At 35.9% G+C, this 19,679-nt stretch overlaps 1 protein-coding gene across 1 annotated transcript in view; it reads left to right on the top strand.

The window, feature by feature from the left end:
* The window catches only part of ERCC6L2 (ERCC excision repair 6 like 2), a 138,260-nt gene that overhangs the window by 101,147 nt on the left and 17,434 nt on the right, over nt 1-19,679 (top strand). Inside the window, exons 16-17 of the mRNA XM_065878831.1 lie at nt 1,120-2,281; nt 7,612-7,766. Coding sequence (XP_065734903.1) covers nt 1,120-2,281; nt 7,612-7,766 — 1,317 coding nt within the window. The remainder of the gene's footprint in view (nt 1-1,119; nt 2,282-7,611; nt 7,767-19,679) is intronic.

Below are 19,679 nucleotides of genomic sequence, written 5' to 3'. Positions count from 1 at the left end.
TATTTTTTTTTTTACTAAACAACAAATTAGATGGAAAAATAGCAATCAATGTATATTTAAAATTATTAAATTCAAACACCAAACTCATTCTCTGACTCAAGCAGATATTTCATTTGAGTCCTTTGTCTTGTGGTAGTTTGTCATCTCACATACTACAAAATCTATATTGTCATCATAAAGTCTTTTTAAAAGTAAAGAATATATGTAGAAGATTTTTTTAATTGTTGTTGCTATTTTTTTCTTGTTGTTTTTTTTTAAGGGATTTAACTGTAATTTTGTACTAGCCCAAAGATATAATGGGCTATATGACAACTATATTATGATATAACATATATATATGATATAACAGTATATCATATAACTGTATGATAACTATATGCAATGATAACTATAAATTTATAACACCCCTATAAATTTATATAACCAAGTATGGGGTGAATATATTTCTAAATTTATAGAAATACATGAGTATCAAATGTTGGCAGAAGTATAACCAGATAATACTTTCCCAAAATGTTTTACTAATGAAGCCTCAGTTTTCAGAAACTGAGAATATATTTAGCTCTAATTAATGTGAAAAAAGTAAATATTGGATTTAAATTTGTAGCAAATTTTACTTCAAAATAGCTTCAATATTTTCTTTATTTATGGTGGTCAAGATCCTATCCAATCTGTTTTTAATCAATTAGAAACATTTTCCAGTTGGGAATTCTTTAGCTCCTACAAATTTGTTGTGTTTTTAACGCATGATTGAAAGTATCTGCTGGACTGTCATAAGCAATAAGTTGTGTGCTCTTCACTTTGAGGCCAGAATCAGTCTGCATCTTAGAAGCTAACAGCTCTGCTCTGTGTTTTCCTTCCTTATAATTTGATCATTTGATATTCTAGTTTTAACTTTTATTTATTTGGAAAGTTAGTCAACTTTAAAAGAGTATACCAGACTGTAATATTAAATCCTTTATGTTTGTTTACTATCAATAAATGTTTTACTTTTAGAAAATACCAGGTAATATACTTGTACATCAATTATCTGCCCAAATTCAATTCCCCTCCAGTGTGATAGATTTGATATCCTTATTTTGACGTTTTCTAATGTTTCCACCATTGCTTCCTATATAGGATAGGGAGCCTGACTGTCAAGAACACAAAGGTCCAGAACAGCCTGCAGAACCACTAGCAAAAGAAGCATGTGATCTCTGCAGTGATTTTAGTGAAGATGAATCAGTAGGAAACTCAATAATAAAGACTGCTAAAAACAAAGCATCTGACTCAAGTAAAGCTTCAGGTTCTCCTGGGCAGCTTACCTTACTCCAGTGTGGTTTCTCTAAATTGTTTGAGACAAAATGTGAAGCAGTTGAGGATAGTGATGGAAATATTACCTCTGACGATGAAAGTTCTGATGAACAGCCCACATGCCTTTCAACAGAAGCCAAAGATGTTGGTTGTCGGAAAAGTCAAGACTCTCTTGGTACTTCAAAGCATCAGAAATTCACTAACATCCTAAATCCAAATGGAAAATATATTTTTGATAAAACTGAGATTTTAGAACAGAATATTTCTTCTGAGTCTGATGATGAGAAAAATTTTAAAAATACAGTTGGCCACCATTGCATTTCACAGAATGTCACAGAATCAGAAGATAGTGATATCATCTTACCCACACAGTACACAACTCAAAGATTCCTCAAGAGGAGGGTAAGGTTTAAGCCACCTGTGGATGGATCTGAAGATTCTGAAACAGAAAACCCTGTAAATATAAGAAATAATGGTGATAATAGAAAGACCAGTGTCAGAGGAAATGGACTAATTTCAAAACAATTAAATCCTGAGAACAAGACCCTAAAATCTAATACAAAAAGAAAAGGCAGTAGTGATATTAGTGACGAATCTGATGACATTGAAATTTCCTCCAAGTCAAGAGTAAGAAAGAAAAGAGCTACTAGTTCTCTGAGGTTTAAGAGAAAAGAGGAAAATAAAAGGGAACTTTACACTTTTCCAAAAACAATGAAAAAAACAAACCAACTGTGTGCAACAGATGAAGACTGTACCTCTCAGGCTATTGATGATTTTACATCTTCAGATGATGATTTATCTGTTAGCCACATCAGTGTCTCTAAACAGAGCCATAGACCAAAAACTATAAAAGATAGAATCAGTTTCTCTTCAAAATTACCTAGCCATGAGAAAAATAGCACTTTCATACCAAGAAAACCGATGAAATTTCCAAATAAGAGCATTGTCAATCAAGATCAGATGTGTGAATCAATGGATAAATTTTTAGGTAACTGCAGATATATTCTGAAAACTTTTCTTTGCATATTTGTTTCGTGCAATCAAATAGTTCCTCAAGAGATTCTTGAATTAACTTGAATTAGCTCTGCAATCAAGATGCTACATTGAGGCACAGTGAGGAAGTGGGTGGTGGCAGGATAAAGGGGAAGACCACCTAGGTCAAGATAGAGAACTTTGTCATCTAGACCAGGACCCCGTCCATGTGGCCCATCTGAATCACAACCTTCCCCATACACTAATTATTCTAACTTTTTTGCATTTTTATGGCTTTATTAAATGTATATACATTTGATACAAATGTGTATCCCTAGACATTATAGTTTAGCCTCACTCATTAAAAAAATTTTATATAGCTTAATGTATAGGATTCCTCCTCCATCCCTTTATATGATTTCTCTGTTGAAGAAACCAGGCCAGTTGTTTTCTGCAACTTGCATATTACGGATTGGTGCAGTTGAACATATTTCTCCGCCCTCTATATTTCCTGAAAATGAGCAGTTGGCGTCTGACACTATATCAAGTTCAGGTTCAATCCCTTTGACAAAACAAAAGTTAGTGTTTGACAGAATGTATGCTGGTTTCTCTCTTTGTGATCTTAGCAGCCATTGATGCTTAATGCCTAGAATTATTTATTCATTCAGAGTAGCAAAATGACATTTTCTACTTCTCTCATTTCTTTTTCATTTGTTAGTTAGGATGCTTCTGTAAGGAGATACTTCCTCTCATCTACTATTACTTACCCAGTACAGTTCATATAGAGAAGGCAGGAAAAATAATTTATTTAACAGCTTTTAGTATAATAAATTGATTTCCCATCGATTTCTTTTCTTAAAATCATTATGAATTAATTGATTCAAACACATTTAATGAGTCCAAATCCATTTCAATTAATATCATTATTGAGGCTCAATTTTCCCATCTTTGGACAGTGGGAGCCTTTAAACATGAGCATTTTGATTCCTGAGATCTTTAACATGATGCTAATCATCTTTGATACCTATCAGGTATTACAGGATGTTCCTTCATGCATTTTTTGCCTCAGACCTAAAATCAGTCATTTCTCTAAGAAGTCTTGGTTTCTTTTAGTGAGAAAGTGTGTTTCAAGACCACAGTCTGGTGCTAGGAATGATCATTGCTACTACTCGCTTGGGCCTTTTCGGTGGATAAATTGTGTTACGTATGTTTATACATATGTGTGTGTGTGTGTGTATATAGGTATACATGAGTTTATATTATGAGTTTATATATGTATTTATGTACATGTATGTATTTTTATATATGATAAAATATTTCATGAATTCATATTGATATTTCCATATTTGTACTTACTTTGGGGGTATAGAGCTTTAACCTCTTCTCTATCATATTTACATACCACTTCTTCTCTGCTGATAATACCAGTTCTTTGGCATATAGGGAACGATTTAATTATAATGTTCCATAATTACTCATGTTTTATCCATGTTACACAAAAGTCAAATAAGAAAAATATTATTATAATATAATTCCTAGAAACATTAAGGTTTGGGGGTGGGTTTTTTTGTATATACTCTCCCATTTCTGCCCATTTTTAAAATGGATATATTATGTCTTCATTGTCAACACACATGAATATTGCATTATACTCTCTCCTCTTAGACTTCATTTATTCTTGGTTTGCAGGTAACTATAAATTTAATGCTTCTCATTAGTCAATGTCTCTTATGTCAATGTCTCTCTAGTCATTTTGGTTGTCTGAAGCTTATTTTCTAGTAGATTCCTTATTTCTATTAGATCTCAGGAAGTACTCATGAGAGTAATATTCCCTGAGATCCTTTTGATAGCAGTTTGTGCCCTTTATACTTAAAAGTCATTTTTTCTGGATATAAAATTCTTGGCTTATACTTTCTTTTCTTAAGTATTTTAAATATGTAGCTTCATTTTCTTCTGGCATGAAGTATTGTGCTATGTGTTCTTTTTTTTTTCTTAGATGCCCAAAGTGTGTTTTTTCTTTTCCTTATTTTCTAGTAATTTTACTAGATTATATTTTGGTGTTTGTCTTAGCTCAGGCTGCTGTAACAAGTTACCATAGACTGGATGGCTTAAACAACATTTATTTCTCACAGTTTGGGAGGCTGGAAGTCCAAGATCAGGAAGGGTTCTTGATTAGGGCCCTCCTCCTGGTTTACAGATCACTGCCTTCTTGCTGTCTTTACATGGTCAAGAGAGAAATCATCTATTTCATGTCTTTTATTATAAGGGCACTAATCTCATTCATTAGGGCTCCACCCTTAAGACCTAATTATCTCCCAAAGGCCTAACCTCCAAACACCATCACATTGGGGATTAGGGCTTCAACATATGAGTTTTGAGGGGACACAAATATTCAGTCCATAGTAGTCTGTATCAGTATTCTCATAGTGTAGTTTCAACTCAGTTTTTATTTAAGGAAAGCTTATTTGTACTAGTATTTTTAGTTACTTGTTCTATTCCTTTACTTTGACTTTCCTCTTCAGGAATTTATGTTATTCAAGTGTTCAGTCTTCCTTGCCTGTCTTCAGTATTTGTCACATTCTCCCAAATCCTATTTTATTTATTTTTCATTTCTTTTTGCTTTTTAAAAATGTCCTTTTATTTCTCTTAAATCAATATCTATTGTGTTTATTCTCTCTTATGTTCCTTCTAATTTAGTCTCCATTTCTGAATTTTTTTTAAAATTTCTATGTCTTTCTGAGTTCTGCCACTCATTTCTGAGTTATTCTAATTCTGATTTATATTGTTGGTTCCTATATTTTATCATTTTCTTAAGGTGTTTTACCTAATTTTGAAATCAATTACAATTTTGTTGTTTTGTAAGCATATCTTTCTGGCATATTTTCATTGTAGGGATATTATTCTGCTGCTTATTCTCTTTACTCTTATAATTTTTATGAGATTTGACCCTCTTGCTCATTTTTATAGAAATTCTTTTCCCTGACTTTTTTTAAATGAGGCAGAGTTTAAAACATCTTTTCTAATTTCACAGAGATTCATATTTGTTATTTTTCTATAGTGTTCAAAACTATGATAGGATTTCCTGTTTCTGTTTCCACTGCTTTGCTCTAGACCATCTCTTTCCCTCATCCCTGTTCTTCCTATTCTGCTCATTTTGACTCCATCCCAGCAGTTTTTCGTCACTGTATGGCCCTGGCCTGGGAGCCCTGGTGGGTTAGCTTGGGGAGTTCCTTAGGGCTAGCTTGCCCCAGCCCCTCAGGCCTTCTTACCACAAGCCTCCTGTATGCTGTACTCAGCTTTAGAGAATGCAGAACCTTCCCAGATCCAGCTACTGATGTCCAAATAACCCACTGTGCTAGGGTCTCCTGTTCTCTGATCCAGATGCCACCCTGTCATTTCCTTCTTCCTTCACACAGACCCTGATGCCATGCAGAGTGTGTAGCTATTAGTGGGTTATACCTACACTCTTGTATTTTAGGGCTAATGGGAGTATCTTGTCATCTAATTTTGTTGTAAGTGTTGTCCTTTGCTTTTGGTTTTGCAGTCTAGTTGTTGTTCTCATGTGGGGATTCAGAGAGATTGAAAAACTGCTTCCCCTTACCACCATCTGCTGAGAATCTGATTAGTAGTTTTAAGAGTTAGCATTGCCTTCAAAAGTGTCTCACTCATTCCAAAAAAAACTACATGAAAGAATCTGATATGTAAGCAAGCTTTTATTTTGATAAGCTTTCTTTTGTGGTTATTAGTAGTGTCATTTAAAAGTTCATTATGATATATATTTTGATACCCTTGTAATTAAGTGCAGGTTTACCCTGCTCTCCGAAAGTAGAGCCTTCCTGTGTAACTTTGTAAGCTGAAATGGTGTAAAGCAAAGAAGCAATTACCTTAGGACACATCTTGTTAATGGTTACACAAAATAAATCCAGATAAAGCACAGATGCTCACAGACACAGTCCAAAGCTATGATGGCTTGATTCTGAGATGCTGAGTGTCATTCCTGGGGAAGGAGCTTGGTGGTGCCACGCTTGCGGCTGGGCTGTGTGCTGCCTCTATAAGGGCTTGCTGCAAAGCAAACACTGCAACACTTCACTTTTCTCCCTTTTTCACAAAAGTGAAAACTCTCTTTGGATTTCTTTCTGTTAGAGTGAAAACAGGTACTAACGTAGGTCTTTTGGAAAAGCTAAGTGGTGTAAAGCAAACTTTCAAGAACTAAGGGATACCAGTACTGGACTATCCTTTGGTTTCTGTGCTACAATTAGATTTTAGGTTTGAGGAGTTATTGCATAAACTTTTTTAAAAGAGCAGCTAAGTTTTGTTTTTTGTTTTTGTTTTTTACTGTGTAAAAGGTGTCAATAGTTTGTGTGAAACTCGTTCTATTTTGAATAATGCATAAAATGTGTCATCAAAGTTAAGAAAAATCTGAGTAAATTTTCTACCAGAATCCTTTTGAAGGTTTAAAACTGTTGGTATACTTACTACTGATATTTTGAAATTTAAGGCGAATATTATCTTGGTTACTCTTTTACTCAGCTTATTTAACAACATCTTGTTTTCTCATGATTGGCAATTCTGGTTGAGAAAGGTTCAGGACTAAAACAGCACAAGTGTTGAAGGTCATAATTGAGTTTCATTTCCAGAGCTGTTTGAGGGAGCTTTTATAGACCTCAATTTGAGCCTTCTTTTTTATGACCGCAATTTAAAAGTAAATTATAGGTGCCCAGAAGCAAAGCAATTAAAAAAAGTAGCCATTTTTTAAACTTCTTTCAGATAAAAGGTGTAAGTTAATTTTTTTTCATTTCCTAAAAACCTCCAAATCTGGGCATATGTACAAAAAAGACAGTATACAAACAGTAAAACTGAACAAAGCCAACCAAACAAAACTCCCTGGTCATAAACCCCATGCTCGTACTTAGTCACTGTAATCAAATACATGTTTAAAGGAACAGGTGAGGTTAGCACTGCTTTTAAATTAGTAAACTTTTGTTTTACATCAACAGAGACAACAAATTCATAGAGACAACCTTCCACTATGGCTTTCCTCTTAGCCAAAACTCTCATTCAGGCTTAAATCTAAAAATTGTTACCTGATTCAGAAGTTCTTATATTGATGAGAGGGAAAAGTCATTTCTAAGTTAACCTAGACCAATATATTTGGACTCTTTCTCTTTTCAATTGTTTTAAAAAAGAATATTGTGATATTGACATACAAACAATGTTTTTCTTGAGGATTAAAAATAAAATAAGCGTAACCCGTTTTTAATGTGTTGCCGCTAATTTTTAAAGTATACCTTGAACCATATTGCTTCATTATGAGACATCACTTAATAAACATCAATTACCTCTTAGGTGGTGTTCAGGAAGTGGCTTACATTCATTCAAACCAGAATGTGATTGGATCAAGCAAAGCTGAAAATCACATGAGCCGATGGGCAGCACGTGATGTATTTGAATTGAAGCAGTTTTCCCAGCTTCCTGCTAACATAGCTGTTTGTACTTCTAAGGTAAGTAGAACATAGGATAATGTATCTCTAGTTTTTACCTCATTTTCACTGAAGCTCCTCAATAGGATCTTCTGTAAGTACTCCCTCAAAAGTCCCAACAAGACTATAAATGACTTACAAATAAGTATAAAAAACAGAATACCATTTGGGGCACTATATCCACTAAAAATGTTTTATATTAAAAGACAAATCTATATCTAAATGCCTAATAATGTTGAGTTGCTTAATAGTTTCCCTCAGTGAAAGTCTGCCAAAAATGAGGAATCTGAGGGAATCACTTAAATCAGAACCAAAAATACTTTTCATATGGAAAAAGGAAAGTGTATCATTAGATTTACCTCCATAATTTTTCATCTAAAATGAAGACACACACAAAAACTAACTTCATATAGAGTTTATATTTTTAACAAAAGGATTTTTATAATGTTAAAAGTAATACTTCCTATGGGCTCTTCTCATTTACATTTGCTGTTATATAGAAATAAGGCTTATATAAAAGTGATATTTTATTTATACACTTTTGTCAAAAGTTTTAAAAAATACTTTCTTCTCTTTGGCTTATTCTTTCTTAATTCCTTAGAGCTAGGTGTCTGAGGAGTAGTTTTTCTACCACTTTATGTGTAGAAGTGAAAAATTGGTATTGTATATAACAGTGACACTTTGTTTCAAGTTAGTGCTACTTTTGGGAATGAAGGGGGGTTGGGAAATGCTATCTGAACTGTCAAGCTGAGACAGGAGATAGATGGGCCCCCAGGGCAAACAGTTTGTGTTTGTTCCTTGTGGACCGGTACTCTGAGATGGGAATAACAGGACAATTGAGAGAGGAGGCTGGACCCTGCCCAGAGGGAAGATAAGAGACCACTTATTCCTCATTCTTGAAGTCAGGAGACCTCCCAGACTACACATGGACAGAAAGCCTCCTTGGAGGTCAAAAGGGGAGTGATGCCAAGTGTCCAAACCTACCCAAAGGCCTCTTCCGTAGAATTCATCTTGGCCAAGAGATGCATGTGCACACATGGGAAAATCCTGAGCTATACCAAATATGGACTTTGAACCAGGCAAATCAAAATGACTGGCCAAAGGAAACCTGAAGAAATGCCCCATAAAAGTGATTCAAACTGCCACGAGGGCACTACTCTTTCTCTGAGCCCACCCATGTGTCTATCCACACATAACTCTTTTTCTCGCCTAATAAATACTTGTTTCACTACTTTCCGTCTTTGTGGGAATTCTTTTTCTGCAAAGCCGTACAAGCCAGGGCCTTGTCACTGACCACTGGTCTAGTGGCTAGGATTCGGTGCTCTCACCGGCACGACCCAACCTCAGTCACTGGCCGGGAACCGAAACCCCGCTTCAAGCCACTGCAGGCCTAGGCCACCCAAGATCAAAGCTATCTTCATTTATTTGTACCTCATCTGGTTTGACAAAGATTTGGGATTGTCTTAATAAAATCAGAATACAAAATTAAGTTCATGACCAAGGAAAATATAAATTAAGACGGAAGTTCAAGACTGGGAGAAAGTTAGAAGGCAGGTATATAGGATATACTATACTTTCCCAGATACATTTTTTTAATGACAAATTTGATTGAGTTTCCTGGTAGGCAAAACAAAGGAAGTGAACAATGTATTTAGTGTTCTCTCAACTAGTACATTTAGAAATGTTGGGCAGTTTGGGTGGTCACAATGACCAAGTGCCTGACTGGCATTAATGTCTGGAGGCCAGGGATACTAAACGGCTGTCCTAGGGGGTGGGGGGAGCATCCCACATGCCGAGAATTGTTCTGCCCAAAATGCCATGACACCCTGCTGAGAAACACTGAGCTAAATGATTGTCCTTAAGAAAAAAGAAAAACAGCTCTTCTAAGGAAGAGCAAAGCTTTTCCTAGGGTTTAATTTGAAAGAAATTTGTCACCTGGCATTTTAAATGGGGACCGCTGAATGATCTAGTTAACTGTCACTTGTCTTATAATATCCTTAGAGTAAATGTAATATTGAACTTTGAAAGGCTGTGCTTTTAGCAGTTTTCAGTGTAATCCAAAGGCCCAATTCCAAAATGCAACTCATGAAAGCACTTTCATGGCCCAAGTATGCCACTTTTTTATATTCTCATTTGATCTGGGAGTATACCATATCTCAGCCAATGCTGTAGATAGCATTTCTATAGTTTGACTACCTGTGGGAGCTATATGAAAAAAGTCGGCAGAAATGTGCCGGGTTTGCCAGAAATATACTGTATTAAAATGAAGAGCATATCAGAATCTTTTAAACAGACAGCTAATTTTTTATTAGGTTTTTCTTTCTTTTAAACCATGCCTTTTTTTTAAACCATGCTCTTTTCCAAACAAATTTTAATGTGAAAGGTCAGAAAATTTGGCAAACTCTGTAGTAGATGTTAATGCAATAATTTAACTGGATATTGGTCACTAGCTTATTTAAATATTTCTCAGAGAAGAAATTTACAGCCATGTAATACCTCCCAAAACGGACCCAAGAAGCAACCCCTAGATCTAGAAGCAATAAAAAGTACCTTTGGAACCTTCGTAAGGAAAATTGTAAAGATGAAAATGCTGGAAGTATACTTTGCCTTTAGTTGGGGAGGGGTGGGTGTGCGAAGGGATTTCCTTTATCTTTACATTAGCAATGCCAGTAGTTTTCAACCTTTTTCAGCCCCAGCATTTTTGAGATGAACAGCACAGTCTCATCAGAAACCTTGTCTTTTCACAGTGATTTTCAGAGTGAGGGGCATTTCTTACCAGGAAACAAATTGGAATACCCAGCCCCTGGAGTTTCTGATATGTCCTTTGAGGCCATATATCTCCCCAGTCACACATAGACCAATTTCGTAGACCTTTTTCAGGGAATATGAAGAAATCTGGTGTTTAATGACTAAATCACAGTGGGTATAAAATACTCAGGGAAGTTTTAAAGCCATTAAGCAGGAAGTCCAGTCCCATGCCACCAATGCTAGCAGGCATTATAGAACAGTCCATATAAACATACTTATTTCAGTGGCTAGCTTCTTTAAATCAATACTTGATACAGTAAAATTCTGACAGAATAAGATTCAATCCCTCAGATTTGACCTATATCATTTAATACATCAGGTTAATAATATAGTTGTACTTTAGCATCTTGAAAGCTGAAATGTATTACCTATAAACAACAATCACTTGGGGATGGTATTATAAACTTACCATCAAAAAAGAAAGGTCTTGGATACACACTACTATATATAAAGTAGATAGCTAATAAGGACCTACTGTATAGCACAGGGGACTCTACTCAATACTCTGTAATGACCTATATGGGATAAGAATCTAAAAAAGAGTGAATATATGTATAACTGATTGACTTTGCTGTACACCTAAAACTAACAGCATTATGAGTCAACTATACTCCAATAAAAAGTTAAATAAATAAAAAGAAAAGTCTTGGTATATGAAAATCAGAGTTTTCAGGGCTTCCCTGGTGGCACAGTGGTTAAGAATCCACCTTCCAACGCAGGGGATATGCGTTCGAGCCCTGGTCCGGGAAGATCCCACATGCCAGGGAGCAGCTAAGCCCGTGTGACACAACTACTGAGCCTGTGCTCTAGAACCCGCATGCCACAACTACTGAAGCCCACGTGCCCAGAGCCCATGCTCCTCAACAAGAGAAGCCACCGCAATGAGAAGCCCATGCACGGCAACCAGAGAAAGCCCGCTCACTGCAGCGGAGAGTAGCCCGCCCAACCCAGCTCACTGCAACCAGAGAAAGCCTGCACGCAGCAACGAAGACCCAACACAGCCAAAAATAAAGTAAATAAATTTTTTTTAAAAATCAGTTTTCAAAATAGTTAGTGATCATACATATTTTTGTTGTTCTTAGTTTTTCACCAACATCAAAAACTAAACCTACTACATTTTTGACATAAAACTGCAACCCCTGAGACATACGTCATGCTTTCCTCCTTTTAGTTTAACTAGAAATGAATAAAAGAACTCATATAATAAGACTCATGTTCAGTTTGTTGAACTCTAATATTCTAGAGGCAGAAGAAATTTTTGATTGTTATAACTAGCCTATGGCATGAAGTCTATTCAGGCTGTCAGTTTGAATTGTAGCTCTACCTGATACTTCCTGTGTGACCATGAACAAGTTACTTACCTTCTCTGTGCCTCAATTTCCTTGTGCTTAAAATACAAGTAATTATACTTCTTACCTCAAATGGTTGTTGTGAAGACCAAATGAGGTAATAATACCTGTAAAATGCTCTGAACAGTACCTGACACAAAGTAAGCACTCAATGAATAATAAGTATTGTTATTACAACCAATGGATAAGACTGATGTCAGGTCTCTAACTCCCCTGGAAGGTGAGGATCAAGAACAAATAATCTATAAACAGTTGTATGCAGCTATATTTAACTATAAGTAAAAGAATGGGTGGTACTAGTCCATCTGGGGCTTTGAATTTCCTTAAAAACAAAACAAGAATGTTTATGGTAGATTATTTTTCAAATTTTTATATGTGACGGTTGTTTTTGTTTATGAAAACAAAGTCACTCAATACTTTATATTAATTTTATTTTAGGATATTCTGTGTTAGAGTAGAAGTTATTAGTAACTTTTCTCCTTAAAGCTGATAGATTTATTTTCTGTTTAGATTCATTAGTTTGTGACTACTTCTAATTCATGATATCTCCATAGCTGCTGACAGGCATTCAAATGAGTGAGAGAGCACTCTGCCATCAAACTAGTCCTTTTGCATCTCTATACATATTACTCTGGGTTCTCCTCATTATAATTCTTCTGGAAACTAGAAACTACTTTAATAATATCAGTGAGATGGAATGATGGTAGTGTTGTGTTTCTCTTTACTAAAGCTATTTGTAAAGATGGTTAAATTAAGCATTTCTGAAGACTTAAAATTTAAAAATATTATTTTACATAAATGAGATATTGATGACATGTCAAAGCCATTCACAGAATTTCTAAGGAAAAAAAATGATCACAATCACTGATTTCATCATATCTGGTCAATAGTATTTATTTCAACACCTTTAATGAGTAAATCATTGAACCACACCATCATCTTTGGTTAGAGATATATATGTCACTCACTGAGAGATTTTGCAGCTCTCCCTGTGGTGGTGGCTGGCAATAGTGGATTTGCAGTTTGGGGAAAACTTTTAAACCGTTATGGGAAGAAAAGAGAATAAGGTGAAGGTAAATGAAGCAAGATGAAGGCAGAAAGAGTCAGCCATAGTGTTAGAAATATTGACAACCCTCTTCTTCTGAAATCTCCAGAAATCCCTAGACCTCCCAGCTACAGTACAGTATCTTTCATCTGGGGCTCACATCCAGCATCTTTCTGATTACTGAGAATTCTTTTGAGTGCTTCATGTCTGTCACCAAAGTTTTATTAGAGACCTTTGTGTTTGAAAAGATTTTGTGTGTTTGTGTGTGTATATGCCTGTGTGTGGTCTCTGTGTGTGTCTGTGTGTCTGCAGCCAGATGCAGATGTGTTGCCTCAATTCCTAAGAAAACAAAACAAGTCCTATTTATTTGTATGAAGGCAACACAAGATTAACAGTGGCCACAATATGCAAGTATTTCACTTTCCAAGGAATACCGTAATTGAGTCTAAGTAAGAGCCTTTAACTAAATTACAAAGGAATATACTAAATGGAAAACTTACAAAAGAGAAGTAATGTACACTACAATTATAGATAACGTACTATGGTCTTTCAGAGTTTCTCAGTCCTTTGATGTAATTATTGGTAACCAGAATGACAAAAGCTATGAATCAAATGGAATTCACCCATATATTAAGAAAAGTTCTAAAATATACTATCTTTTCCATATTTCCTTTGGTTTCTTATAGTTTATACTTTTATAAAATAATTTCTACTTATTTGAACATATTTGATAAATGTCTTGAATTAAAACCTATCTCCCCTAAAATAATTTCTAATTATACCCTTTTAATTTAGCAATACAAACTATATAAAATAAGAACTTGCTTTGCCTTCAATTGTACTTGGATATTTTAGAACCATTTCTGAAGACAGCTTATTTTAAAAGACAAGATGTTTGATAACAAGGGGGAAAACCTGTGTGATTTAGGTTTAAGCTTAGACCAAAAAGAAATGTTTTAAGCATTGGAAGGAACTTCATTAGAGTTAATTTATTCTTTTAATATATGGAAGTATGTCATAAAACTTAGCTATACCTGTGTGTGATATGGTACCTCATTTTTTCAATCAACTGCATGTTTTCAACTTAAGTTTACTTAAAGTTTTCTGAAAAGAATTGTACAAAGACAGCATTTGATTAAGGATTAATCACTATGGCAACTGAGACGTGGTGACTGAAAGGGGGAGGATGTATTCTCCCCTCAGTTTCCTGCCAGCTGTCATAGTCAACCTCTGCTGCCTGAATCCAAGCCAAAATATAGACTGTGACCAACTCGAAGAAACTATATCTGTATTTTTATAAATTGGTACAAGTATCAGACTATAAAAGAAGACTTAATCCCCTGAATTGGATGACAGACACTTGGCACTCTTGCCAGTGTTTGACAGAGAAATAACGGGTTGCTTTGTAGTAGAACCTGGATTAATAGTAAACCATTCTTTATGTTATTGCAGTGTGGTGTAAATGAGAGAACTAAGCATGCCGTCAGCCTGGAGGCGGGGGTGGCATGGGGGAGAGAGTGCCTTTTATATAACCAGTGCAGGTTTAAGCACTGTTCAGAATACTGTAAATACAAAATGTTGTCTTAGAACTTCTCTTTCTTGTATTTGTATTAGATTGGCATTTTGTAGATTACTTAAAGAAAGGATTTCTATGAGCTATGGTGGATTTAGTTGCAGTATGTTTATACAGCTTTTAGAGTCAGCAAGGAGGGATGGACTGTTTACAATGAGCAGACTTTGGGGAGATATAGCATTCCATTAGCCTAGTTTTCGGGATAGTGAATGGCATGATGGTTTAAAGTAATTGTTCACAAATGACTGGTTTATGAAGTAGTCCAGTAAGTAAGGTTTATGGTTTCAGCATGTAGCGGAATTAACTCTTACTGGGTGGGATTTTTCATGGTCTTATGATTTTTCTTTCTATAGCTACGTTAATTTTATGGTGCTTTTGTATCAGAAAGTTATTCTTTCAAGGGATTTTAGTAGAGATTGGATTTTTTAAGTTGTGTGTGTATATGTATGAAATTATGTGACCAGTGCTGGCATGAAAAAGGCTGTTGTGTTTCTATCCTTAGAACTAGGATTGATTCAGAGAGATAGTGTGTCATTTGTGAAGAACACCTGTTACCTCGTCAGAGGAATGAGAATCTGGTGTTAACTATAAGCACCTATACCTGTTCCCCTCGTAGCTGGTGGCAATGAGAAGCTGTGGCATCCTTCCTCACAGTGACATTACCAGGCTTAATAATGCCACTGATGAGCTGATGTGTACAAACACATTCAACTCCTTGCAAGAAAGGCATACATTTTTATTATCGTAATTATGATTATTGCTTATTAGTAGGGGTGATGAGTGAAACTCTTTGTTATTCTCTGCAATGACCTGTTATTCTTTTTGTTGTTAATAGTACCAATAATAGAATATGTTAGAATACCATAAAAGATATCTAGTCCAGTCCTCAAATTTTATAGATGAAGGGCCCACCTTGAACTATGCCTGATTTATCAGAATGAATATACTATAGAAAAAAATTGTATTTGACAGTACTTATAAAAAACTAATTTGATCATGGCCTAGACTGACAAAAATATTCTTTGCTTATTAGGAAGTAGCTTGATTCTAACTCTTCTCCTAGTTGGTCATTGTTCCAATTGCATAGATGATTGATATGGCTTCTTTGAACAGTTTCTCCATTTAGAATAGTTGGAAGATTATAAATAGCTTAAAAATACTATTTCTTCGGGCTTCCCTGGTGGTGCAGTGGTTGAGAGTCCGCCTGCCAATGCAGAGGACACGGGTTCGTGCCCCGGTCCAGGAAGACGATCCCACGTGCTGCAGAGAGGCTAGGCCCGTGAGCCATGGCCTCTGAGCCTGCGCGTCCGGAACCTGTGCTCCGCAATGGGAGAGGCCACAACAGTGAGAGGCCCGCGTACCGTGAAAAACTATTTCTTCAAATAATGCCTTCTAAGTAACAATATAAAAGCTTAAAGATATAAGGCCTCGTTGAACTCTGATTGACTCCACCTAGCGACTTAGAGAATGTTAAGCACTTAACAGCCCTTTTCAAATTGTATTTTATCCCTCTATTGAGAACCATGGTATCAATTGGACATGGCCACTTAATGGAAACACCTATTGCCTTGCCATCTGAGAATCCTGCCTGTATACATATGAATTCTGAATTTTATAGGACGAATAAATCAAAATTATAAGGTCATAATGTGAAGGATTCTTGGAGACTAATGCAAACATAATATTTTACTGATTTATTTTTTAAATGAGAGGGTACGTGACTTCCCTCAGCTCAGCAGTGGCAGTCAGCTTAAATCCCTGTAGTCTTTCAATCTTTCTGTCTTCTTTTGTGCTTTTCCCTCAGTTCCTTTTGTTTCTATTTTACTTTGAAGGTTTTTACTTTTTTTTAAAATTCCATTTTGCTTTTCCAATATGACAAATCAGTCTAATTTTCCAAGATAACTTGCCTGTGAAGAATTACCATCACTTTAGCAGTTAAACAAAAAATTCAGGTGGACTGAATGCATCTTTCTCTTTAAAAAATATTTTTTTAGAGTTAAAACTATCTGTACTCAAGAAATATAGTAAGACTGTTTACAATATCTACTCTGCCAAAGGTATTTTGGCAAAGACATAATTTTTTTACTTTTTTTCTCTTTACTTATGCTTTTTCTCTACCACAAATAACCTTCAGCCTTAGTTTTTCTAACCTCCCAAATCTCCAAACCTCTCTACCTTTCAGCATATACCTCAGATGTGTCACTCTTTCACAAAGTCTGCCCCAATTCAGCTGTCCTTCTCCCTACACCCTTTCTGCTTCTCCCAATAGTACTTTATGTGGCCTATTATTCTAACATATGACTTCCATGTATTTATCATAGTTATGTAAGTATACATCTTTTTCTTCTTTTCTATAAACTCTGGACTTCAAAAAATGGCACAATATATCTCTGATTCACATTTGATAATTCTGGGGACCTAAAGTAGTGTCTTGTACATAATTGATACTTTTTGAATAATTTAGGTTTTCAGTTGTTGTCAGCGTATAATGAACCCAATCACTATCTTCTGAAAATTAAGTGGCTTAAACTGTCTTTTCCATGAACAACTTTCATAGTTTTCCTGAAAATCCTCTGGCAATGACTTGACATTGTTCAGAGCTACTACTGAATATATTTAATTAGCCAAGGGAGACAGTCCCTCCTTATCTGAATTAGAAGTAGTCTCAGGTTTGCCTGGCATTCATGGTCTTCGATAAATTTACTCAATCTGCACCTCCAAGTAAATCATCTACTGGCTGATCCTCCACTCCCAATTCAAGTTCCACTTCTTATATGAAGCCTCAGTCTTCGGAGATCACTCTTTTCCCAGCCCCTTTCACACCCATTCTCTGTGCCAGTCATCACTGTAGACGTGGCAGACACCGTATTAATGTTTGCTCTCTTCTCATGTATGTGGCAAGCTGCTTAAGGATCAGGACATGACATACATGTCCGTAAGCATCACCACTTAGCAACAGGCAGCACAGAGTGGAAGTTCAGAAAACATTTGTTACTGGTAATTCCTGTAAGAAAGTACTACATAAGGCAGATCCCCACAACCATTTTCACTATGAGTAAAGGCTCCTTAACTCTTAGCTCCACAAGTTAATGTTAAAGGGGATATACTGGCAGATAATGTAAAGATGTTACTTATTTTAGAGCAGCATAAGTGCTGGTATTCTTCATCTTCACTCATTATCTGTCATCTCTTGACCATAGTGCTGGTATAAGACACCCACTCGAGAAGGGAGAACATGGAGAATGGTGTCAGAAAGATATCCCTACCCATGCTTGACTTTGTAAGCTTTCTTCATCTTAGCAGTAACAAATCTGAACAGTCACTTTGGGGCATAATTTTCTCTCTTCCAGAGTTCTGTAAAATATCTTATTGTGTTTCTTTTCCATAGCACATGAGGCCTATCTCAATTTGGTGCTAATCTCCTTTTCCAGTCTCATTCTGAGACACTCATTCAGAATTATTGACACTATGTGCCAGGCACTGTGCTAGACTCTGGGGATAGAAAGATGAGCGAGCTCTTCCTAGTCAGCCTTCAGTTTATAAATCAGTCTCCAAGCACACCATGGACTTTTACTCTTCCATGTCTTTGCTCTTGTGGTTCTTTTGTTTAAAATTCCATTTCACCTGTGTCTGCCTGTTGAACCCCTATTCCTTGTATCATCAGTGACAGTTGTCCCCTGTCTTCTCCAAAGCAGTATAAATGTTTTCCTCAAGTTCATCTTTACTTATTTGTGTGTGTGTGTATGTGTGTGCATGTATGTCTGCTATAGCACTGATCACATTGTATTATGTGATACTTTATAAGTAAGTATCTACACGATGCTTTCAGCTGCAAGGAATAGAATAACCATCTGAAAATGGCCTATACAATAGGCTGTTGAGCTAATTTACATAACAGCAAATCTGGAGGGAGGTATGTCCAGGTGTATTACTACAGTCCAATGACATCATAAGAATTCAGGCTCTCTCATTTTCTGCCCCACTATCCTCAGTAAGTTAATTTTTAGTTCCATGAGGCCTTTTGCCTTATGTTACAAGATGACTACTGCATCTCAAGAACATATTTTCTCATACAAATGTATCCAAAGACAGGAAGGCGTGGTTCTTTTCCTGTATCTCTCCTTTTATTGGGGAGGAAAATCTTTCTGGCAGAACATAATTGGCTTGACTAATTTGTTTATCCCCTAAGAACTGAGAGGGCAATCTACCTTCCCTGAGCACATTTCTAAGAGAACCTCAGTTTTGTTCAGACAACAAAGAGGGAGGCAGTGGCTGTTAGTAGGCCATCCACAGTGTCTGGCACTGTATTCCTGGTTAGACTGTGAAACTCTTTTGCATTAGGAAGTGAATCTTACTCTATCTTTTATTCCCAGGACCTAAAAAAAGTACCTGCTACATAGATATTCAGTTAGAGCTTACTGATTTTAATTGAATTTCTAGTAGATACCAAAGAGATTCTATACAGAGAAATGTGGAGAATTATTCTAATTTATTAGTATAAGCATGAATTCTTTTGTAGTAGATTAGCTTTAGGCAGGATAAATATGTTTGAACTATGATCCTTGATCTAAGATGGAAGTTGTGATATTTTTGCAAGTTTCCTGATGAAGATAGAATCCCTCTTAACATAACCAGAGTCAGCTCTCACAGCATTTACGGCAAAATTGTTGGTAGGTTGATGTTTTATTTAAAGGTGTCAGTCATTTTGTAACCAAGTTATTATCGGAATCAAATTTCAATTAATCTGTAAACAACTTTCATGACTATTTAGCATTAACTGCTTCTAAATGGAATTTGAAAGCCATATCCTACTTTTATTCAGTATTTAAGGCTATCCCGTTGCTGTGGCCAGATGAATACCTTAAGAGAAAGAACTTCTCATTTTGTTCATAAAAATTATTTGGGCCACTAGTATTTACCACCACACACTTTCAGGAAAAGAAAACTACTTTTAGTTTCTCTTAAGAATATCCTTGATGGGGACTTCCCTGGTGGCGCAGTGGTTAAGAATCCACCTGCCAATGCTGAGGACACAGGTTTGATCCCTGGTCCAGGAAGATCCCACATGCCACAGAGCAACTAAGCCCGTACGCCACAATTACTGAGCCTGTGCTTTACAGCCTGTGTGCCACAACTACTGAGCCCACGTGCTGCAACTA

The sequence above is a fragment of the Phocoena phocoena genome, chromosome 6 (assembly GCF_963924675.1).
Source record: "Phocoena phocoena chromosome 6, mPhoPho1.1, whole genome shotgun sequence".
NCBI lineage: Eukaryota > Metazoa > Chordata > Mammalia > Artiodactyla > Phocoenidae > Phocoena > Phocoena phocoena.
This window is presented reverse-complemented; position numbering and strand designations above follow the sequence as displayed.